At 48.2% G+C, this 19647-nt stretch overlaps 1 protein-coding gene across 9 annotated transcripts in view; it reads left to right on the forward strand.

The window, feature by feature from the left end:
- Positions 1-18933, forward strand: part of CE1H17orf67 (chromosome E1 C17orf67 homolog) — a 36505-nt gene extending 17572 nt beyond the window's left edge. For 6 of the 9 annotated variants that reach the window (XM_047832440.1, XM_047832439.1, XM_047832438.1 and 3 more), the window contains 2 exons: positions 16807-16944; positions 18534-18933. In XM_047832440.1, coding sequence (XP_047688396.1) covers positions 16807-16923 — 117 coding nt within the window. In that variant the 3' untranslated portion in view covers positions 16924-16944; positions 18534-18933. Of the gene's footprint in view, positions 1-12640; positions 12691-16806; positions 16945-18533 lie in introns of those variants that run through there. The other 3 variants (XR_007146795.1, XM_047832436.1, XM_047832441.1) reach the window with 2 other exon arrangements.
- Positions 18934-19647: the final 714 nt, after the last annotated feature.

Here is a 19647-nt window from a genome sequence, read left to right on the forward strand (position 1 = left end):
AAAGACCTTGCAGAATAATTTTTCAGAAGGTCTGGATTCCAATTCCCTCTCTTCCACTTTTGACTTTGACTTGAGTACCTGAAACATATGAAAGAACGGCGATGGCAAGAGAAGGTCCTCTGGGGCCAGGTTGGAAGGCCACGGCTGACAGCAGCAGAGTTGACTTCCGTTCTGTAGTCAGGAGGAGCCAGCTGGGATTTTAAGCAGGGGAGCGAGGAGATCGGAGCCAGGTGACAGGAGCCATGCAGAGGCCCGGAAACAGCCTCTTCAACGCTGCCCTTCAGATGCCACTCTACATGGGTAATGGGAAATAACATTTTTGGACAGGGTGTCACTCCTCCTTGCCATGGTACTCAGGAGACAGGTGGACGGGGACGAATGAGCAGAGGGAGTCATTTCTGGGGAATGGGTGTGCCCTTGGGACCTGAGCCTTGACTCATGTGCTCACCTCTAACTTGACTCATGTGCTCACCTCTAACTCAAAATCACCAAGAGATGACTGGTTGGGTTATTTTATCTTGCTTCTCCCCTCTGAGGGACTGTGCAAAAGAAAACCTGTTCAGAGAGAGGAGAGGCCGGTGATGGGAGTGAACCATTGGAGTTTTTGGGAGGTATTTGGAATTCAAAATGCAAATGAGTATGAAGATTTGCAGCAGTTGATGAGTATTTACTAAGCGATGTTTATAATCTTGATGTGTGGCTCAAGTATTGGCAGATGTTGGCTTTCTCAAAAATAGAGGCTTTTTGGAGACCGGTTCAGACAAGCTGTGCCCCGCGCGTCCAGGGGGAGGGACTGTTCTGACCCTATGAATCCTGCCTGTGCTTTGCAAGGACTGTTCTCTGACTGTGTGGCGGGAAGAACACGGTGCTATTGGAAAGGTCACTTGTGTGGCCTCGGGTTGTGGGGAGGACTGGTGTCCACCCCAGAGGCGGGTAAGCATCCTGTTGGATACTGGCTACAAGCAGGTAAAACGCCAGTGGGGATGGAGACAGAGGAGCATGGCTCTGGGGAAGAAAACAGGAGGGATGTTGGATGTATGGAGGCCGCGGGGCAGGCAGGGTGGGGGATGTGAAGACGGGTCCGAGAGAGGGAGAAGCAGGTGGGAAGGTGGGGCCTCTGGAGGGCACACCACTGAGAAATTCCTTGTGGTAGCAAATAGCGGATACTTTTATTTTACAGCAGCGCCTGGCGTAAAACAATTTGCCATTGTTTTCTGCTCTCTGCGCCGTCGTTACCCAGACCTTAGGAGCAAGTCTGCTAACACAGTGACGTTGTGTTAGTGGTTCTTCGTGGGGAATGGCAGGCGGGTGGGTGATGCATTGTGTGGTTGACAAATGAGGGTGGTAATCGCTCGAATCTAGAAGCTGCCATGGTGGCGAAACAGGCCATGAGACTGACTCGGGAGAAACACGGCCCCCGAATCTTCAGGGATTTGGGGGAGTGGATTCTAGACCTCACGGGAATAGGATGGGCACTCCCAGAAGGCTGGGGACAGCCCGTCTGGATTGGGTTTCCACCGAATCACTTTGGAGTCTGCCTTAGGACTAACTACTTCCGTTGGTCAAGACATCCTGTCAGAAAAGCCCTGGTATAATGAAGCCTCAGGACCTTGATGGAGGAAAAAAAATCTGCCTGGGCAGAAACTGATGCTGGGAAAGAAGGTCCGGGTTTATGTCTAAAGGGAAGATAGTGGCAACAATATTCTGAGCTCTCCTTGAGTATTTCTCAGTCATGCTTGTGCTTACGTTAATTTTCAGGGTTTGGGTCTGTGCCCTTGCTACTCAGAAGGCGGTCCCCAGCCCTGGCCGCCGCTGGCCTCAGGCGGCCCCTCGCACCTCCAGTCTGCATCTCCTTCCGCCAGCCCTGGGGGTCCCCCGCGTGCTTTGGCTTGAGAGGACTGACTTCCGGTCCTGGAGGGCTAACTGCAAGGGAGGCTCTTGGCCTCTGTTCCCGGTGTCCTGGGGACCAGGAGCCCGCCCATGTTAGTTTCACGTGACACAGCTGATCTCTCTCCCTTCCTTCTGGGCACCCTGCTCATTGGGGTTCCAGTCTTCCAGGACCCTTGCCCTCAGCCTCTCGTCCCCCTTTTTGGTTTCTGTGACTCAATGTGCTTTGGTGAATCCTTAGCCCTTTAAATGCCAGAGTGTCCCAGAGCCTGCCTTCCTGCCTCGTCCAGTCCTGTGAGTTTAAACTTTTTTTTTTTAATGGCCTTTATTTTTTCCTGGTTTGTTTGTTTACTTTTAATATAATTTATTGTCAAATAAACTTTTAAAAAAATGTTTATTTTTGAGAGAGAATGACAGAGCGTGAGCGGGGGAGGGGCAGAGAGAGAGGGAGACACAGAATCTGAAGCAGGCTCCAGGCTCTGAGCTGTCAGCACAGAGCCCGATATGGGGCTTGAGCTCATGAACTGCGAGATCATGACCTGAGCTGAAGTCGGACGCTTAACTGACTGAGCCAGCAAGTGTCCCAGTCCAGTGAGTTTAAATATCACATCTATGGTGATGGCTGCACATGGCCTCACCCGGCGGAGCTCCAGACTCATTTCTGTGACTGTCCACGTGACTGGCAACATTTCACAGGCAGCTCAGACCCAGCAGTCTTAGGTGGGATTCCTGACTGCACCGTCACACGGGCAAATGGTGCCACCTCCTAGTTGTGTGGGCCCCACATCCAGACTCTGGCCACTCCTTCCCCTCCATGGCTGCCAGTGGAGCCCCGAGAGGAGACTGGGCAATCCTCTCTAACCTGCCTCCCTGCTTCCTCTCTGCACCCCTCTGCGTCTGTTCTCGACAGGGCAGCAAGAGTCTGATGTTAAAACCGGGGTGCCTGTGGGGCTCAGTCAGTTAAGCAGGTCATGATCTCATGGTTCTTGAGTTCGAGTCCTGCCTCAGGTGAGCCCCACTTCTCTCTCTCCCTCTCTCTCTGCCCCTTGCTCACTTGTACTCTCTCTCTCTCAAAAAAAAAAAAAAAAAAAAAGAAACCAGTTCTTGTTCCTCCCCTGCTCAAAACTTTCCAATGACTCCCTGCCTTGTGCCCAATAAAATCCACAGTCCTACAGTGGCCTCCAAGACCCTAGGGGTCTGTCAGCCCCCTCCCCTGTCCCCACCTCCATTCCCCTCTGCATGCTGGCCTCCTCACTGTGCCCTCAATATATCAGGCTCACCTGTCCCCTCACTGCTGAAGTAACACTGTGTGGGAAGCAGGGCTTGGTTGATTCTGCAACTTGCTTTTTTTTTTTTTTTCACTCAACAATACATTTTGTTCTTGCTCATTTTTACCTGAAGCACAGTATAAATGTATTATGCTGTGGTGTCTCCCCCTACTCCCCAATTCATGTGTCGATGTCCTAAACCCCAGTGTGATGGCATTCGGCTCCAGAGAGCTCCCTAGCCCTCTCTGTCAAATGAGGATACAGGGAAAAATGTGTGACCCCAAAGCACACCACCCCCCCCGGCCCTGCTCGTGCCCTAACCTTGGACTTGGAGACTCCAAACTGTGAGAGGCAAGTTTCTGTGCTTTATAAGCTACCCGGTCTGTAGTGTTTCGTTAGAGCAGCCTGAATGGACTAGGACATATTTCAGCTTACTTGTTTAGCCGTTCCCAGGACAATGGGCATTATTAGTTATTTCCAGTGTGTGATGAAAATCCTTATATGCGTGTGTTTTGCTGAATTCAGTGATAAGAAATGGAATTGCTGAGTCAGAAGGTTTATGCACTTTTAACTGAATTAAATACGGCCAAATTGCCTAATCAACTGTACCAATTGCCACTAGCGCTATGCATCAGGATCCTTGGGTCCCTACACTTTCAAAATGGAAAGAAATTTTTAATGTTTATTTGTTTATTTTTGAGAGAGAGAGAAAGAGAGACAGAGAGAGTGAATGGGGAGGGGCAGAGAGAGAGGGAGACACAGAATCCGAAGCAGGCTCCAGGCTGCATGCTATCAGAACAGAGCTCCATGTGGGGCTTGAACTCACAAACTGTGAGACCGTGACTTGAGCTGAAGTCGGACACCTAACCGACTGAGCCACCCAGGTGCCCCTGGAAAGAAAGAAAGTTTTAAAAGAAACCTCACTTATCTACTCTTCTATCTGTACTTATGTGTGGAGACATGTTCCCAAATAATGGCAGTATTTTCTCAGTGACAAGCTTTGGGACAAATTTTTACTTTCCCCTTTTATACCTTTTGGTATTCCTCAGTGTCTCCATTTCCTATGGCTGCCATAACAAAGTACCACAAATGGGGTGGCTTCTCACAGCAGACATCGATCCTCTCACTGATCTAGAGACTGGAAGTTCGAAGTAAAATGTTGGGGTGGTTGGTTCCTTCTAGGGGGCTCTGAGGGAGAATCCGTTCTGTGCTTCTGCCCCTGCTTCTGGTGGTGGCTTCAGTCTTTGGTGTTTTTTGACCTGTCTCTTCGTCCATGATCACATGGTCTTGTGTCCTGTGTGTCCCTGTGTTCAAATTGCACTAATCTCATAAGTACACCAGTCATTGGACTTAGGACCCACCTTAATCCAGTATGATCTCATCTTTGCATGGTTACATCTGCAAAGACCCTATTTCCAAAGAAGGTCACATGTGCAGGTTCCAGATGAACATAAAATTGGGGGGGGGGGGCACCACTCAGTCCAGTACACTCAGTTTTCTATTTTCTTAAATGTTTATTTAATTAAAAATTTCTTTAATGTGTATTTATTTTTGAGAGATGGAGAGAGACAGAGCATGAGTGGGGGAGGGGCAGAGAGAGGGAGACACAGAATCCCAAGCAAGCTCCAGGCTCTGGGCTGTCCACACAGAGCCTGCTGTGGGGCTTGAACCCACAAACTGTGAGATCATGACTTGAGCTGAAGTGGGATGCTTAACTGACTGAGCCACCCAAGTGCCCCTGTTTATTTATTTATTTTGAGAGAAGGAGAGAGACAGAGACAGAGACAGAGACAGAGACAGAGAGAGCATGAGCAGGGGAGGGACACAGAGAGAGAAAGAGAGAGAGAGAGAGCATGAACAGGGGAGGGGGGGAGAGAGAGAGAAAGAGAGAGAGAGAGAGAGCATGAACAGGGGAGGGGCAGTGAGAGAGAGAGAGAGAGAGAGAGAGAGAGAGAGAGAGAATCCCAAGCAGGCTCCCTGCTGTCAGCACAGAGCCTGACAGGCTCTTAGTCCCACAACTGTGAGACCATGACCTGAGCTGAAACCAAGAGTTGGACACTCAACCAACTGAGCCATCCAGGAGCCTCACAGTTTTCTATTTTTAATAAACATAATGTATAAGTCTTACAAAAACAACACAGGAGAGGGGCGGTGGTGCTCCAGGGAACTTTATATTTGATGTTTGAATTTTAAATAACAATGCGTTTGTGTAATACTTGTGTAATTATAGATAAAAATTTAAGACCTTCATATTTATTATAGAAAAATTGGAAACCAAGAAAGAATCCAAAGAAGAAAATCAGGTTTCCTCTCCCCAAAGACAGCATTGCCATTTTTTCATGTTTTGCTTTCTAGTCTCCATGTGTATATTTTAAAATAAGTGTGCTCATATTTGATCTATAATTTTGTATCCTGGTTTTTCTTTTAATATGATAACATATGCATTTCCCATATTGTTATAAACTCTTTTTTTTTTAATTTTTTTAATATACGAAATTTATTGTCCAATTGGTTTCCATACAACACCCAGTGCTCATCCCAAAAGGTGCCCTCCTCAATACCCATCACCTACCCTCCCCTCCCTCCCACCCTCCATCAGTCCTCAGTTTGTTCTCAGTTTTTAAGAGTCTCTTATGCTTTGGCTCTCTCCCACTCTAACCTCTTTTTTTTTTTCCTTCCCCTCCCCCATGGGTTTCTGTTAAGTTTCTCAGGATCCACCTAAGAGTGAAACCATATGGTATCTGTCTTTCTCTGTATGGCTTATTTCACTTAGCATCACACTCTCCAGTTCCATCCACGTTGCTACAAAAGGCCATATTTCATTTTTTCTCATTGCCACGTAATATTCCATTGTGTATATAAACCACAATTTCTTTATCCATTCATCAGTTGATGGACATTTAGGCTCTTTTCATAATTTGGCTATTGTTGAGAGTGCTGCTATGAACATTGGGGTACAAGTGCCCCTATGCATCAGTACTCCTGTATCCCTTGGGTAAATTCCTAGCAGTGCTATTGCTGGGTCATAGGGTAGGTCTATTTTTAATTTTCTGAGGAACCTCCACACTGCTTTCCAGAGCGGCTGCACCAATTTGCATTCCCACCAACAGTGCAAGAGGGTTCCCGTTTCTCCACATCCTCTCCAGCATCTATAGTCTCCTGATTTGTTCATTTTGGCCCCTCTGACTGGCGTGAGGTGATACCTGAGTGTGGTTTTGATTTGTATTTCCCTGCTAAGGAGTGACGTTGAACATCTTTTCATGTGCCTGTTGGCCATCCGGATGTCTTCTTTAGAGAAGTGTCTATTCATGTTTTCTGCCCATTTCTTCACTGGGTTATTTGTTTTTCGGGTGTGGAGTTTGGTGAGCTCTTTATAGATTTTGGATACTAGCCCTTTGTCCGATATGTCATTTGCGAATATCTTTTCCCATTCCGTTGGTTGCCTTTTAGTTTTGTTGGTTGTTTCCTTTGCTGTGCAGAAGCTTTTTATCTTCATAAGGTCCCAGTAATTCACTTTTGCTTCTAATTCCCTTGCCTTTGGGGATGTGTCGAGTAAGAGATTGCTACGGCTGAGGTCAGAGAGGTCTTTTCCTGCTTTCTCCTCTAAGGTTTTGATGGTTTCCTGTCTCACATTCAGGTCCTTTATCCATTTTGAGTTTATTTTTGTGAATGGTGTGAGAAAGTGGTCTAGTTTCAACCTTCTGCATGTTGCTGTCCAGTTCTCCCAGCACCATTTGTTAAAGAGACTGTCTTTTTTCCATTGGATGTTCGTTCCTGCTTTGTCAAAGATGAGTTGGACATACGTTTGTGGGTCTAGTTCTGGGGTTTCTATTCTATTCCATTGGTCTATGTGTCTGTTTTTGTGCCATTGTTATAAACTCTTTATAACAATAATGATACCGAATTACTCTCTTTGTTAGATAGTTGTATCATGTCCACTATTTTTGTTACTAACAACACTCTGAACACTTTTGTTATTAAAGTGCTTTTATTTTTTGTTTTATTTTGTTATTTATTTATTTATTTATTCTTAATAACTTATTTATTTTTTAATTAGCATAATAGTGCAAGTTAGTTAGTGTATAGTGCAACAATGATTTCAGGAGTAGATTCCTTAGTGCCCCTTACCCATTTAGCCCATCCCCCTTCCCACAACCCCTCCAGTAACCCTCAGTTTGTTCTCCATATTTATGAGTCTCTTCTGTTTTGTCCCGCCCCCCGGTTTTTATATTATTTTTGTTTCCCTTCCCTTATGTTCATCTGTTTTGTCTCTTAAAGTCCTCATATGAGTGAAGTTATATGATATTTGTCTTTCTCTAATTGCGCTTAGCATAATACCCTCTAGTTCCATCCACATAGTTGCAAATGGCAAGATTTCAGTCTTTTTGATTGCCGGGTAGTACTCCATTGTATACATATACCACATCTTCTTTATCCATTCATCCGTCGATGGACATTTGGGCTCTTTCCATACTTTGGCTATTGTCAATAGTGCTGCTATAAACATGGGGGTGCATGTGTCCCTTCGAAACAGCACATCTGTATCCCTTGGATAGATGCCTAGTAGTGCAATTGCTGGGTCATAGGGTAGTTCTATTTTTAGTTTTTTTGAGGAACCTCCATACTGTTTTCCAGAGTGGCTGCACCAGCTTGCATTCCCACCAACAATGCAAAAGAGATCCTCTTTCTCCACATCCTCTCCAACATCTGTTGTTGCCTGAGTTGTTCATGTTAGCCATTCTGACAGGTGTGAGGTGGTATCTCATTGTGGTTTTGATTTGTATTCCCCTGATGATGAGTGATGTGGAGCATTTTTTCATGTGTCAGTTGGCCATCTGGATGTCTTCCTTGGAGAAGTGTCTATTCATGTCTGTTGCCTACTCACTGGATTATTTGTTTTTTGGGTATTGAGTTGGATAAATTCTTTATAGACTTTGGATACTTCAAAGTGCTTTTAATATTTTGGACTATTTGCTAAGGAGAGATTCTCAGAGAGTAAATTACCGAATCCAAGGATATGAATTTTTTTTTAATGTTTATTTATTTTTGAGAGAGAGAGAGAGACAAAGCACGAGCGGGGGAGGGGTGGCAGATAGGGAGACACAGATTCCGAAGCAGGCTCCAGGCTCGTGCTGTCAGCAGCACAGAGCCTGACACGGGGCTCGAACTCATGGACTGCGAGATCATGACCTGAGCCAAAGTCGGATGCTCAACTAACTGAGCCACCCAGGTACCCCAGGATATGAATATTTTTAAAGCTTTTAGTGTATATTATCAAATTGCTTTCCAAAAGGTCTTTCTTTCTTTCTTTCTTTCTTTCTTTCTCTTTCTTTCTTTCTTTCTTTCTTTCTTTCTTTCTTTCTTTCTTTCTCATTCGTAAGAGACTCACCTTAAATGATGCCTTTCTGGGGACGCCTCCCTGATGTCCCTACCCTCCTACCATGAATGAGAGCATCCCTTTGCATAAAACTCACAGCACAAGTTAGCTATTTTTGACTTTTATGTTTTTAATCTGTATCTCCTACTAGACTGTTCTATACTGCTTGAGCAGATGGACTCTTTGTTGCACATCTGGGTCCCCAGCACCAAGGACAGTATTTGACATTTGCTAGATGCTTATTATACTTATTCCCATTCCTCTTTCTTTCTTTTCCTTCCTTCCTCCCTCCCTCCCTCCCTCCCTCCCTCCCTCCCTCCCTCCCTCCCTCCTTTTCTCTTCCTTCCTTCCTTCCTTCCTTCCTTCCTTTCCTACCCCCATCCCTCCCTTCTCTTCCTCCCTCCTTCCCTTCCTTCCTTCCTTCTTTCTCTTCAGGGAGAAATTTTGTAGGTAGGCCATAACTCTACCCTATAACCGGGAAGTTATTTCAAAGAAATCTTTTCTATGGCCTCACTTAAATCCATTAAATTTCTCCTAATCATCCCAAAATTTAGGGAAGAAATTATCTGCCAACTGCTGGGGTAAGCCATGGAAATTCTTTAGAAAGATGACATCTGAGCTAAAATGATGTCTTTTGTGAGTGCATTGGTAAGTGCTCATGTGCCCTGGGAATATGCTTTCCATTTTGGCCTGTGTTCCTTTAAGGAATGTTCTTGTTGGTCAAGTATAAATCATATTAGCTTTATTGTAAGTAAGTCTTTTAAAAATATGCTTTCGTGTTTAGCCCCTTGATAAATATATGTAGTAAGTACTACTCTTTTGTCCCCCATGATCTCAAAGGCCAGGTTGAAGTGATTGTGATGTAAATTGGACACATCACCAATCTGCCTTGTGTTAGGCCTAAACCTTCTGGTGTCCCCAGGTAGTTAAGTTCTGGGCTACCTTTCTGCCTATGTGCTTACCTTGCTCCTACTCGTGAGCAAGATAATTCATCCAATGTTGATGGGCTCTTAATTTCATGCAAATGTCAGAGGAAGGATTTTTCCTTCTTGGAACAAGTTCCTGCCTTGATAGATTAACTGTCCACTTTATGTTTCTCAGCTTAGATCAGGGCCCAGTGGGTATTTAATTTCATTATCACACCTCCAGTGCCATAATAAAGGATCACTTCCAATTTCCGCTCTAATTACTGAGAAATTATTTGCTTAAATCGTAACAGTTGGCATTGGACGTGGAATGCAGATATTAGTTTCTGTGTTGCTTTTAATTTTTTTTCCCCTTAAAAGAAAGGAATCTAAAAAAATTAAAACTTATTTTCCATCTATCCCTTCTTTCTCGATCCAGGAACATTTGAGTTTATCATTAATGCCGGGTCATTACCAACTCTGCCAATGCAATTGTTGAATTTGTGGTTTTCAGCAGATTTGCAGCTTGGCTTTTCATCTTTGACTAATGATTGCTTTTCGGCCTTTGTGGCATATCCATTTTCCTAACATTTCAAATAAATAGGGAAATGTCATGGAAACCAGCGCTCATTTCTTTCTCTCTCTATGTGTGTGTCTGTTTTGGTTGTTCTTCTTCAACAATGATTTCAGCTGCTATTTAGGAGTGTGAAATATAGATTACCCTCTGATGCTTTTTATGTACATTTGGCCTGGGCCTTTATAATGAGTGGATCAACACAGATGTCTAGGAAACTTCCAAGGAGGATTTCGAAAGGTTATGGAAAAAGAGCAGTCATTTCATTTATTTGTGTGTACATTTCTCCAATGGTTTTTTTATTCAGGTCCTACTATGTGCCAAGCGCCAAGCCATGTACTAGGTAGCCCTTGGTCCCTGCCATCAAAAAGCCAGTTGGAGGTTTGGCTGATTAGGAGAGGGATTAAGTGGGCAAGGAGGCAAATGAGCATATAATGGTAAGAAGTGTACAAATGCTCTATACCAGTGGTGCCTGAGCGATCTCATCAGAAAAGTCGGTAAGTATGGAAGCTGTCAGGTTTTTCAAAATTCTCATTTCTCCTCGAAAGCTTGAAGTTTATCGCTTTAGTAACTAATACTGGCAGTTGTTTTCCTTGAAGTGACAGGCTCACTTCGTTCATTTTCAAGGAGATGCCTGCCAAACACAGCGAGTTCTGTCCTTGACATCAGCAATCACTCAAGGGTTCTTCTTTTTATTTATTTATTTTTATGTTTATTTTTGAGAGAGCAAGCACGAGTGGAGGAGGGGCAGAGAGCGAGGGAGACAGAGGATCCAAAGCAGGTTCCGTGCCGACAGCAGCGAGCCCGATACAGGGCTTGAACTCCCGAACCCTGAGATCGTGACCTGAGCTGAAGTCTGATGCTCAACCGACTAGGCCATCCAGGCGCCCCTCATAAGGGCTATTCTTTGAGGAGGCTGTCGTACTTGGTCATGCGATAGAAGTGCTGTCTTCATGCTTCCCGTTGGGTCGCTTTCTTCCGCTTCACTGGGTGGGAGGTGTTCTTCAGCGAAACTGGCATTTGAAGAACATTCTGTATTTATTCATGGATTTTAACTGTGAGTGTGTGATGGTGAAAGATATGAGGACAGTGATAGTGCTTGTCACTGCCCTGACTCTGGTTAAGGCACCTGTTTTACCCACCAGTGCACACAATGAAAAGGCAAGTAATGTCTTGGGATTATTCTAAAGAGAGTTCTGACCTCGTGGACCCCCGAGGGGAGCACAGACCAGAGCTACTTTCGTCTTTCACCCAACCAGCACTTATTGACAGGCTCCTGTGGACCAGTTCCTGGGAGAGAGGCTCCCCCCACAGCCTCAAGTCAGGCTCAGATCTTTCTTATTTAAGAGTATCCACAAGGAATCGGGCAGAGCTTGATGAAGAGACTTTTTGCAGAGGCATGGCAGCATTCAGGTCACCCAGCAAGAGTCGATGATAAAGGATCCGGGGCTAACAGCCCCTGGGCTTGATGGGGGAAAGGAAGGTTCCCAGAACAGGAGAGGGCAGCCCCCTAGGAGCAGTGGCCTTCAGGAGACAATGCAGCCAGCCGGCCCGCTGGAACTCCTCTGGAGGCACCATGGGAGGACACACCGTGGCCTCTCTCACCCCTACCTCTAATCCCCTGCTGGCATCTCTATGCCAAACCCACCGGGAAGCCCCAGGTAAGGGAGTCTGGTTGCACTTTTAGGCCAGCCTCTTACTGCACAGGCCCAGGTGAAGGAGGGGAGGAATGGATTTAGACGGGCAGATGGAGACTACGTATGTGGTACAGAACTTGTATCATCTCATTGAATCCTGGCAACCCAGGGAAGTAAGTGCTAGCAGCATCCCCGTCTTGCAGATGGACCGGAGAGGTCAAGTGATATCGGCAGGGTGTGGATTTGAGCAGACCCCCACCCAGGCTCACACCTGGACCTCTTTGCCTCTCTCCCACACCGTCTGGCTCACAGGCAAGGAGACGGCAACATGGGCTTTCTTCGGTGAGCTGCTCACACTGAACGGTAGAGTAAGGATCACTGTGTGCTGGGAAGACTCTGTTCTTTATTTACAAGACCCCACATTGCCTTTCTTTCCCCCCAATTCTTCTTCTTCCACCCAAAGACTCCCCAGACAGGCAAATTATAAAGATATACAATGATTGTCTCCTCGGCATTGCATTTGGCCACATACTTGTTTACTAAATAAAATATTTTTTTCTCTTTAAGCTAGCTAAAGAAAATATTCTTGAGTAGGGTTAGTTCTTAAAGCAATAAACAGAAAACATGAGCATATAATAAAATCAAAGAATGACAGCATGTCAGGGCTGGAAAGGACCTTGGGCTGTGTCCTCATTTATTCCAGGCAATCTTTGGAGCACACGCCCCAAACTGCCCCAAACACAGGATTTAGCCCCAACTCACAGATGTGTCCTGCTGCTGGGGATTCACCGTACACACAGTGGGGTCCTGCCGGAGCCTCTCACCATCCGCCCCCTCTCTGGCCGCCCCACAGACCCCCTGCCTGGGACGAGTCAGATGAGAACTTGATAAAACAAATTCAAGCTGCATGGTTCCTGTGGGAAAGAAAATTCAGGAAAATTAGGCACTTTATAATTCATGCCTTTGCACAGTCATTATTTTTTTTTTTTTAGGGGCACCTGGCTGACTTAGTCGGTTAAACATCCGACTTCAGCTCATGTCGTGATCTCACGGTCCGTGAGTTCGAGCCCCACGTCGGGCTCTGCACTGACAGCTCAGAGCCTGGAGCCGGCTTTGGATCCCGTGTCTCCCTCTCTCTCTGCCCCTCCCCTGCTCATGCTCTGCCTCTCTCTCCTTCAAAAATGAATAAATGTTTAAAAACTTAAAAAAAAATTTTAGAGCTATGTTTAATACAAGATGCAGACTTCCTAGAGGATTTCATAGAGACTGAAAAACTTAAAGTTCTAAACTGGATCATCTCTTAAAGCTTTATCGACACCATAGGAGGGTGTTCAGGATTTGGGATTTTTATGATATCGATACATACCAAAATAGTTTAATCCTGTACAGATATTACTGAATATGACTACTCCCTCCCGGGGTGAGATGCCACTTCTCTGATTATTTGCCTGCTTTTGGGTTATAAATTGTTTATGTGGATCTGTTTCATACGTTCTGATGGTTCACATCCCATCATTACGGCACCCGGGCTTTATTCAGGGCAATGTCAACGGCATACATCCTCCAAGTTAAAAGTCATTCCCAATCTCCACCTACTCTCTTTTGAGGAGAAAACATCAAGTTCGTGTGCCCACATGTGAGCCCGCCCACATGGCACCTCCACTAAAAAATGTGATGTGGGCCAATTAAGTCCTTAGTCTCAGGGACAGAGGTCACTGCCCACCAGAGTGACCAGGGCTGTGCTGGGGGACATCCAGGGAGCGCTGGGGTCACAGGGAACCTGAGAAGGCTTCCTGGAGGAAGTAACATCTAAGCTGAGGCCTGCGAAGTCAGGTAGAAGTGTGATGGGAGAAAGAGAAGGCACGTGGGTGTTCTAGGCAGAGAGAATAGTGTAGGGTGAGAGAGCAGGGCCAGTGTGGCCCATCCAGGGAAAGCTCGGGGGGCAGGGGGTTGATGGTGAGGGGAGGTCAGAAGATAGGCAAGGCCAGATCACAGGGAGCCCCACAAACCTCATTAAGTGATTAGAATTTTCTCCTGAGCCCCGTGGGAGCCATTCAAGTATTTTAAGCAAGGAAGCAACATGGGTAGATTTTTTTTTTTTTTGAAATCACTTTTTCTGGGTAGTCTGGGTGGTGTTCAGCACCACTTCTCTGTTCGCACCAGGAGGTGGAGAGACGAGGTATGTGGGGAAGGAAGACACTTTTGTCACTGAGGGAGGAGAAGTAACACTTTCCCTCTTAAGAAGCAACCTGCTGATTTATCATTTTTTCTGTTTTGTGTATCAATTACACGAGGTAATACGACGAGAAACAATGTGGGATAGCCCACAGCCTGAGCTGGTTCTGTTGAAGACCGAGCTGTGTTGGGAAGAGAAGACCACCCTGACCCTGGACGTGACCCTCAGGTGTATGAAGACCGAGCTTGGGCAAACAGGGAGGAGGGCGGGGAGAGGGCCACTGCACACAGAGCAAACAGTGGTCCTCCCGAGGCCGGGTCCCGGTGCTCAGCTTCTCTGCCCCAGACCTCAGAAGCATCTGTTATTTGTGTTCTCTGCTCCCTTCTTCTGGCAACAGCGCGTCCCTTGTGCCCATCATCCTGGCGCGGCTGCTGGCTTCCTCCACCCCGTCCCCCATCCAGCCTGCACCTGCTCTGCCCAGCTCAGTTGGCTGGCCCCCGTGGACCGCACTGCCAGCTTCCCTGGCAGGCTGACTTCTGCTTGGGCGAGGCAGGAGATGGGGGGCAAGAGGAGAGAGATGATGGGGCATTTGTTCCCCGCTCCCTCCCTGCCCTGCAGAGGCTGCGCCCCTCCACAACCCTGCAGGTCTAGGCACATCCATGGTTTCCCTCTATTGCTAGTCCTTGGGTGTTGGAAGGTTCTTTGGTGGTTCCCTTAACCCTGTCCACATGGCCCCTTCGGTAAAGTCCCTTGAGGTGAACCGTGTGAGGGAGAAAGTGATTCTAGAGAAGCTCAGAGATCAACACGGCTGTGGTGACAGCGGTGGAGCCGGGCAGGAGACAGGGCCTCTCTCTGTCGTGAAGCATGGGGAAACGGACTGAAAAACTTAAAGTTCTAAACTGGATCATCTCTTAAAGCTTTATCGACACCATAGGAGGGTGTTCAGGATTTGGGATTTTTATGATATCGACACATACCAAAATGTATGTACAGGGAGCTGCCCTCACCTGCCGGCTACAGTGATGCTATTCAGAGCTGCAGCCCAGCTCACCTGCTCCTCCTTCCCGGTGGGTGGTGCCGGTGAAGGCCTGAGGACAGCCGTGGCCCCTTTGAGCAGCACTTTGGACCAGTCACTGTCAGGCTGGAGCAGAGATGGTGGGGGCAGGTGAGACGTGGGGTGGAGGGAGGGGGGGCAGGGTGAGGAGTGGAGGGGTGAGGAGGCTGTCATAGCCTGGGTGGGTGGCACTGAGGACCCGACCCACAGACATGGCGGCAATGAAGGGGGAGCATCTGGGACCATGAGGAGTTGACTCGAAGTCCTCATGCCCCGTGTCACACGAGTTTGGGGGTGAGGGAGACGAGGAGGGTCCGCATTCTGGCTTGCGTTCCTGAGTAGATGGTTCCAGCGATGGACACGCCAGACGGTGAGCTGCTCTCCGCTGTGAACACGTCCACGTGCAGGGCTGGCTGCATTTCATGGAAATGGGATCACACAGTATGTGGTTCTTCGTGACCGGCTTCTTTCACTTAGCATCGTGTTTCCAAGGTTCATCCCTGTCGAGGCACGTGTCAGTACCTTATTCCTTTTTATGGCCAAATGATATTCCATCGTATGGAGGTACCACATTTCGTTTATCCGTTCATCAGTTGATGGATATTTGGGCTGTTTCCACTTTGTGGCTATGATGAGTGATGCCGCTCTGAACACCGTGTGCACAGTTAGTATTTCTGTTGGGCATGTACCTAGGAGTGCAATCACCAGGTCACATGGTCGCTCTGTGTTTGACATTTTGAGGTTAAGCCATGCTTAACATTTTGAGGACCCCTTTTTTGGTTGTAAAGTCTCTTTTGTTTGATAATAGTATAGTGACTTCAGCTTTCTTATAGTTATCCCTTGCCTTTTATTTATTTATTTATTTTCCCCCTCGCCTTTTAAAAAAGATGATCTTTTTAAATCACAAATGCACGCAGCCATAAATAATATTTTATTTAGCGATGCATGTTTTGAGACTTTAAAGCATGATGTTACGCTGTGAATGTTGTTCTTCTTGGATTTGTTCTTTCACTCAACATGCTATTTCTTTTTAAAAGTTTATTTATTTATTTCGAGAGAGACAGAAGACAGCGTGAGTGGGACAGGGTCAGAGAGAGACGAGACAGAGAATCCCAAGCAGGCTCAGTGCAGAGCCTGATGTGGGGCTCAAACTCACGAAACTGTGAGATCATAACCTGAGCTGAAGCCAAGAGTCAGACACTTAACCCCAGGTGCCCCTCAACGCTATTTCTAAGACTCACTATGTCAGATGTAGCTGTAGTTAATTCATGTTCACTGCTGTATAATATTCCATGGGGTGACCCTACCACAGTTTATGTATCCACCCTCCTGTCCGTGGCTGTTTGGCACAGTGCTAGCATTTTGTCACTACAAGTTTATTGCTTCTGTGAACATTCTTACACGACTCCTGATACACGTTTCTCTTGTTCTCAGAGTGACCAGCAGCACCGGCATTGGCTGGAAACTTGCCCAAAGTGTAATAAGTTCTGGAGCCCAAGCCCAGACTCGCTGAATCAGAAACTCCCAGCAGTCTGTGTTTTGACAAGGCCCCCAGGTGCTTCTGATCCTGCCAGCGTTTGAGGACCACTGCGTAGGGGCATCATTGAGGAGCGGGATTTCCGGATTGCAGGCCACTAATTGTTTTTCAGAGTGGTATTTCCATGCTACACCCCATTAGTGTGTGTGAGTTCCCATAGACACACACCCTTTCAGCCCTAGGTTGTCAGATTTCTTTATTTTGCCCATCAGCTGGGCCCGTCTGACTGCTTTTCCCTGCGGAGAGGCGTAGGCATGGCGGGTTCCCCGCTGGTCTGGCCTCCCAGCCTTCCTTAGCCTGGTCGCCCTGTCTCGGGAGCACGGCCGTGCCGTGCTGCACGAGCTCAGCTGTTGCTGAAAAGCCGCTCTGCCGTGTGGGTTTGTTTTGACAGGAGTACATGCATCATCTGCTCCGCCTGGAGCACCGGGCCGAGGAGCAGTTCCTGGAGCACTGGCTGAATCCTCACTGCAAGCCCCACTGTGACAGGAACGTGGTCCATCCCGTGTGAGGGTCTCGGGACCAGCCTCTGGTACGTTCCTCCCCCCACCAGGCCTTCTGGTTTAGGGGGACGGCGGGGGATGGCACACGCATGGCTCAGAGGATTTCGAGAGCCGTCTGGTTAGCCGGGTGTGGGCTGGGGAAGTGGCAGGAACCAGGCAGGGGTGAGAGGCAGCAGCCAGGTGGAGAGGGGCTCTGGGCACACACCAGGGAGCCTGACCCCTACTGACTCACCAAGAGATCCCAAACAGGGGAGGGCTGTGACCCTGTTTGCTGTCCAGAAAGGTCACACTGGAATGCAAATCTGGAGAAGTATGGCTTGTGGAGACTCGGGTCTTTGCAGGTGGGGTCAACAACCCTGGGCCTGACCAGTGACATCCATTACGACCATCACCACCGTCACCAGGACCAGCAACTTCTTTCCTTCCTTCCCCTAGCCTTCCGGCCTGGGGGTCTGCCCGGCCCATCCGTTCCGCCTCCCCCTTGCCCTGGGTTTGCTCTTTTAGGCCCCTGAACTGGACTGTCAGCACCTGCACAGTCCACCGGGCACCTCTGCTCCCTCGCGAGGCAGCTTGCTTCTTTCCTCCCGGTCTCTCTCCTCCTTCCCAGATCCTATTAGATAAAGTAGCAAATCCCTTCAGAGGGTGAGCCTAGCGGCTGTAGTTGCTCCTCTGTAATTTTTACGGACAGAGCAGGACAGGATATAACTGGGTGGTTTATCATCAGTGGTTGGGAGAAATCTTCTGTCTTCATTGTTGTTGATTTGGTGCTACTGCGAGCCGACCGAGGAACACTCCCTCTAGAGTATCGCTCTTTGTAATTTGCAGAGTGCTCTCACATAAACTCTCCTCTTTGGTCCTCTTCGCACCTCTGTGCCGTTTGAGGGCTTACGGTTTAACCCCATGTAATGGAGGAGCTAACTGGGCAGGATTACGCCCTAACTCATGCTGGGCAGTGGTAGGGATGTCAGTCTTCTGGCGACACCACACCCCGCACCCTCCCTGTGGACTCCCCTGGAGTCCCTCCGAAGGACAGTCAGCAAACAGTGAGGGGAACATCTGCTTGAGGGGTAGGAGCTGGACTGACATCCCTCCAGAAAGGGAGGCACCTGTTACTGTTGTGGGAAGAGTGGTTTGTGGGCGAGCGTGCCCCGCGGCAGCTCCCTCCTCTGCCCCTGGGTGGGATGGGCCCTGCTGCTGAGCCCGCCCCCGGGTGTGGACCTCCGGCTCCCGCAAAACCCAGATTGCAGCGAGGCCTCATGGCTGGCAGCTCGCACTTACAGGGAAACAAGGAAGCGGCGGCCTGAGGGGCGGGGCGCACCAACTTGGAATGCGGAGTCAGGGAGAGCTCCGATCATGAAATCTGATCCCGGGAAAAAGTGTCCAATTTCTCTCTGTCTCCTCATCTGCAAAACGAGGGTAATAAGGGCCCCTCCCTCACGTGGTTGTTCTGAGCATTAAAAAAAAGTCAGCGCGTGGCAAACGGTGGCGGCCTGGCACACACGGGGGAAGTGCTCGGAAATGACAGCTTGCCGGCTGTTTCCCTCTCCTCCTCTTCCTCCCCTCTCCTTCTTTTTATCCACAGGATCCTCACACAGTTTATTCTCTCCTTCTTTTCCAGCAAGCATTTTCACAAGCACCCACCTGGCTACTGTCGAAACAGGACGAGGCTCCTTCTTTCGTTTGTTTTTCAGTTGCGGAAATGGATGGGTTCAGACCTTGTGAGCTGTGGGCACAGCAGAGGTTGCTTTGGGGATTGATGGCAAATATATACACGCTGCTTCATTTTACTAACCTGTGTCAGCCACTAAAGCCAATAGCTTAACGTATAACGCCCCCCCCCCCCCCCCCCGCCATGGTCTTCCTACAGGTTTGATTGGGTGGGCAGAAGGGGGAGCTTCCCTGGGGCTGATGAGCGGGCAGTTGGGGCAAGCTGCCCACCCTGACAACTCGAGGAAGTCTTGCACTGAGGAGTGAAGCTCACCAGGGGGTCGGTGGGGGGGACGGGCGCTGCGGAGCTGCTTGGTCATCTACTGTCCCGCCCCCCCCCCCCGCCCTGTCTGCTTTAATAAACGTTGGTGTTAAACCTGCTGTCTGCGTGTCTCCTCTCTTCTCTCCAAGAAGAAAAGCTGAGATGCCCTCCCCCCACCCCGTGTATCTTTGTGAATCCAGCATCGAAAGCTTACGGTTCTGTGAATACGTGGATGAAAATCCAAGCACCCAGCAGCTTTTCACGAGGGCCATCCCTTTTGGTAAAGAGATGACTTTCCCAAGGCCTGCTCTGGAAGTAGAGCCATCGCGGCATAGCAGGTGCACCGGCTGGTCTTCTAGCCAAGGATACATTTTGGGGGTGGAAAGGGGGTGGCGGCTCCTAAATCCCTCATGTGCCCACAACTCCCAGAGTCAGAGATTGCTCTGTCAAAGAGCAACAAAATCAGAACTGGGGAGGGCACGGGAAAATGGACCGAACGGTCCCAGGGAGAATCTGGCATCCTCAAAAAGAGGTAAGGAGAGATGCCCATGTACCCTGGGCTACTAGGGGAGGGCCCGCCTCTGTTCCCGAGGGAGCCTGGGCGGGCTTGTCTAGGGAGAAGTTCCAGAGGGTCTCGGGGCCTAGCTCTGCACAAGGGTTTTTCCATACACGACCTTGTTGAATCATCACACCTACTCTACACGGTAAATGTGGTTATTATTCCCACTTTAGAGATGAGAAAACAGGTTTACAGCATTTAGAT

This window comes from Prionailurus viverrinus, chromosome E1 (assembly GCF_022837055.1).
Source record: "Prionailurus viverrinus isolate Anna chromosome E1, UM_Priviv_1.0, whole genome shotgun sequence".
Classification (NCBI taxonomy): Eukaryota; Metazoa; Chordata; class Mammalia; order Carnivora; family Felidae; genus Prionailurus; species Prionailurus viverrinus.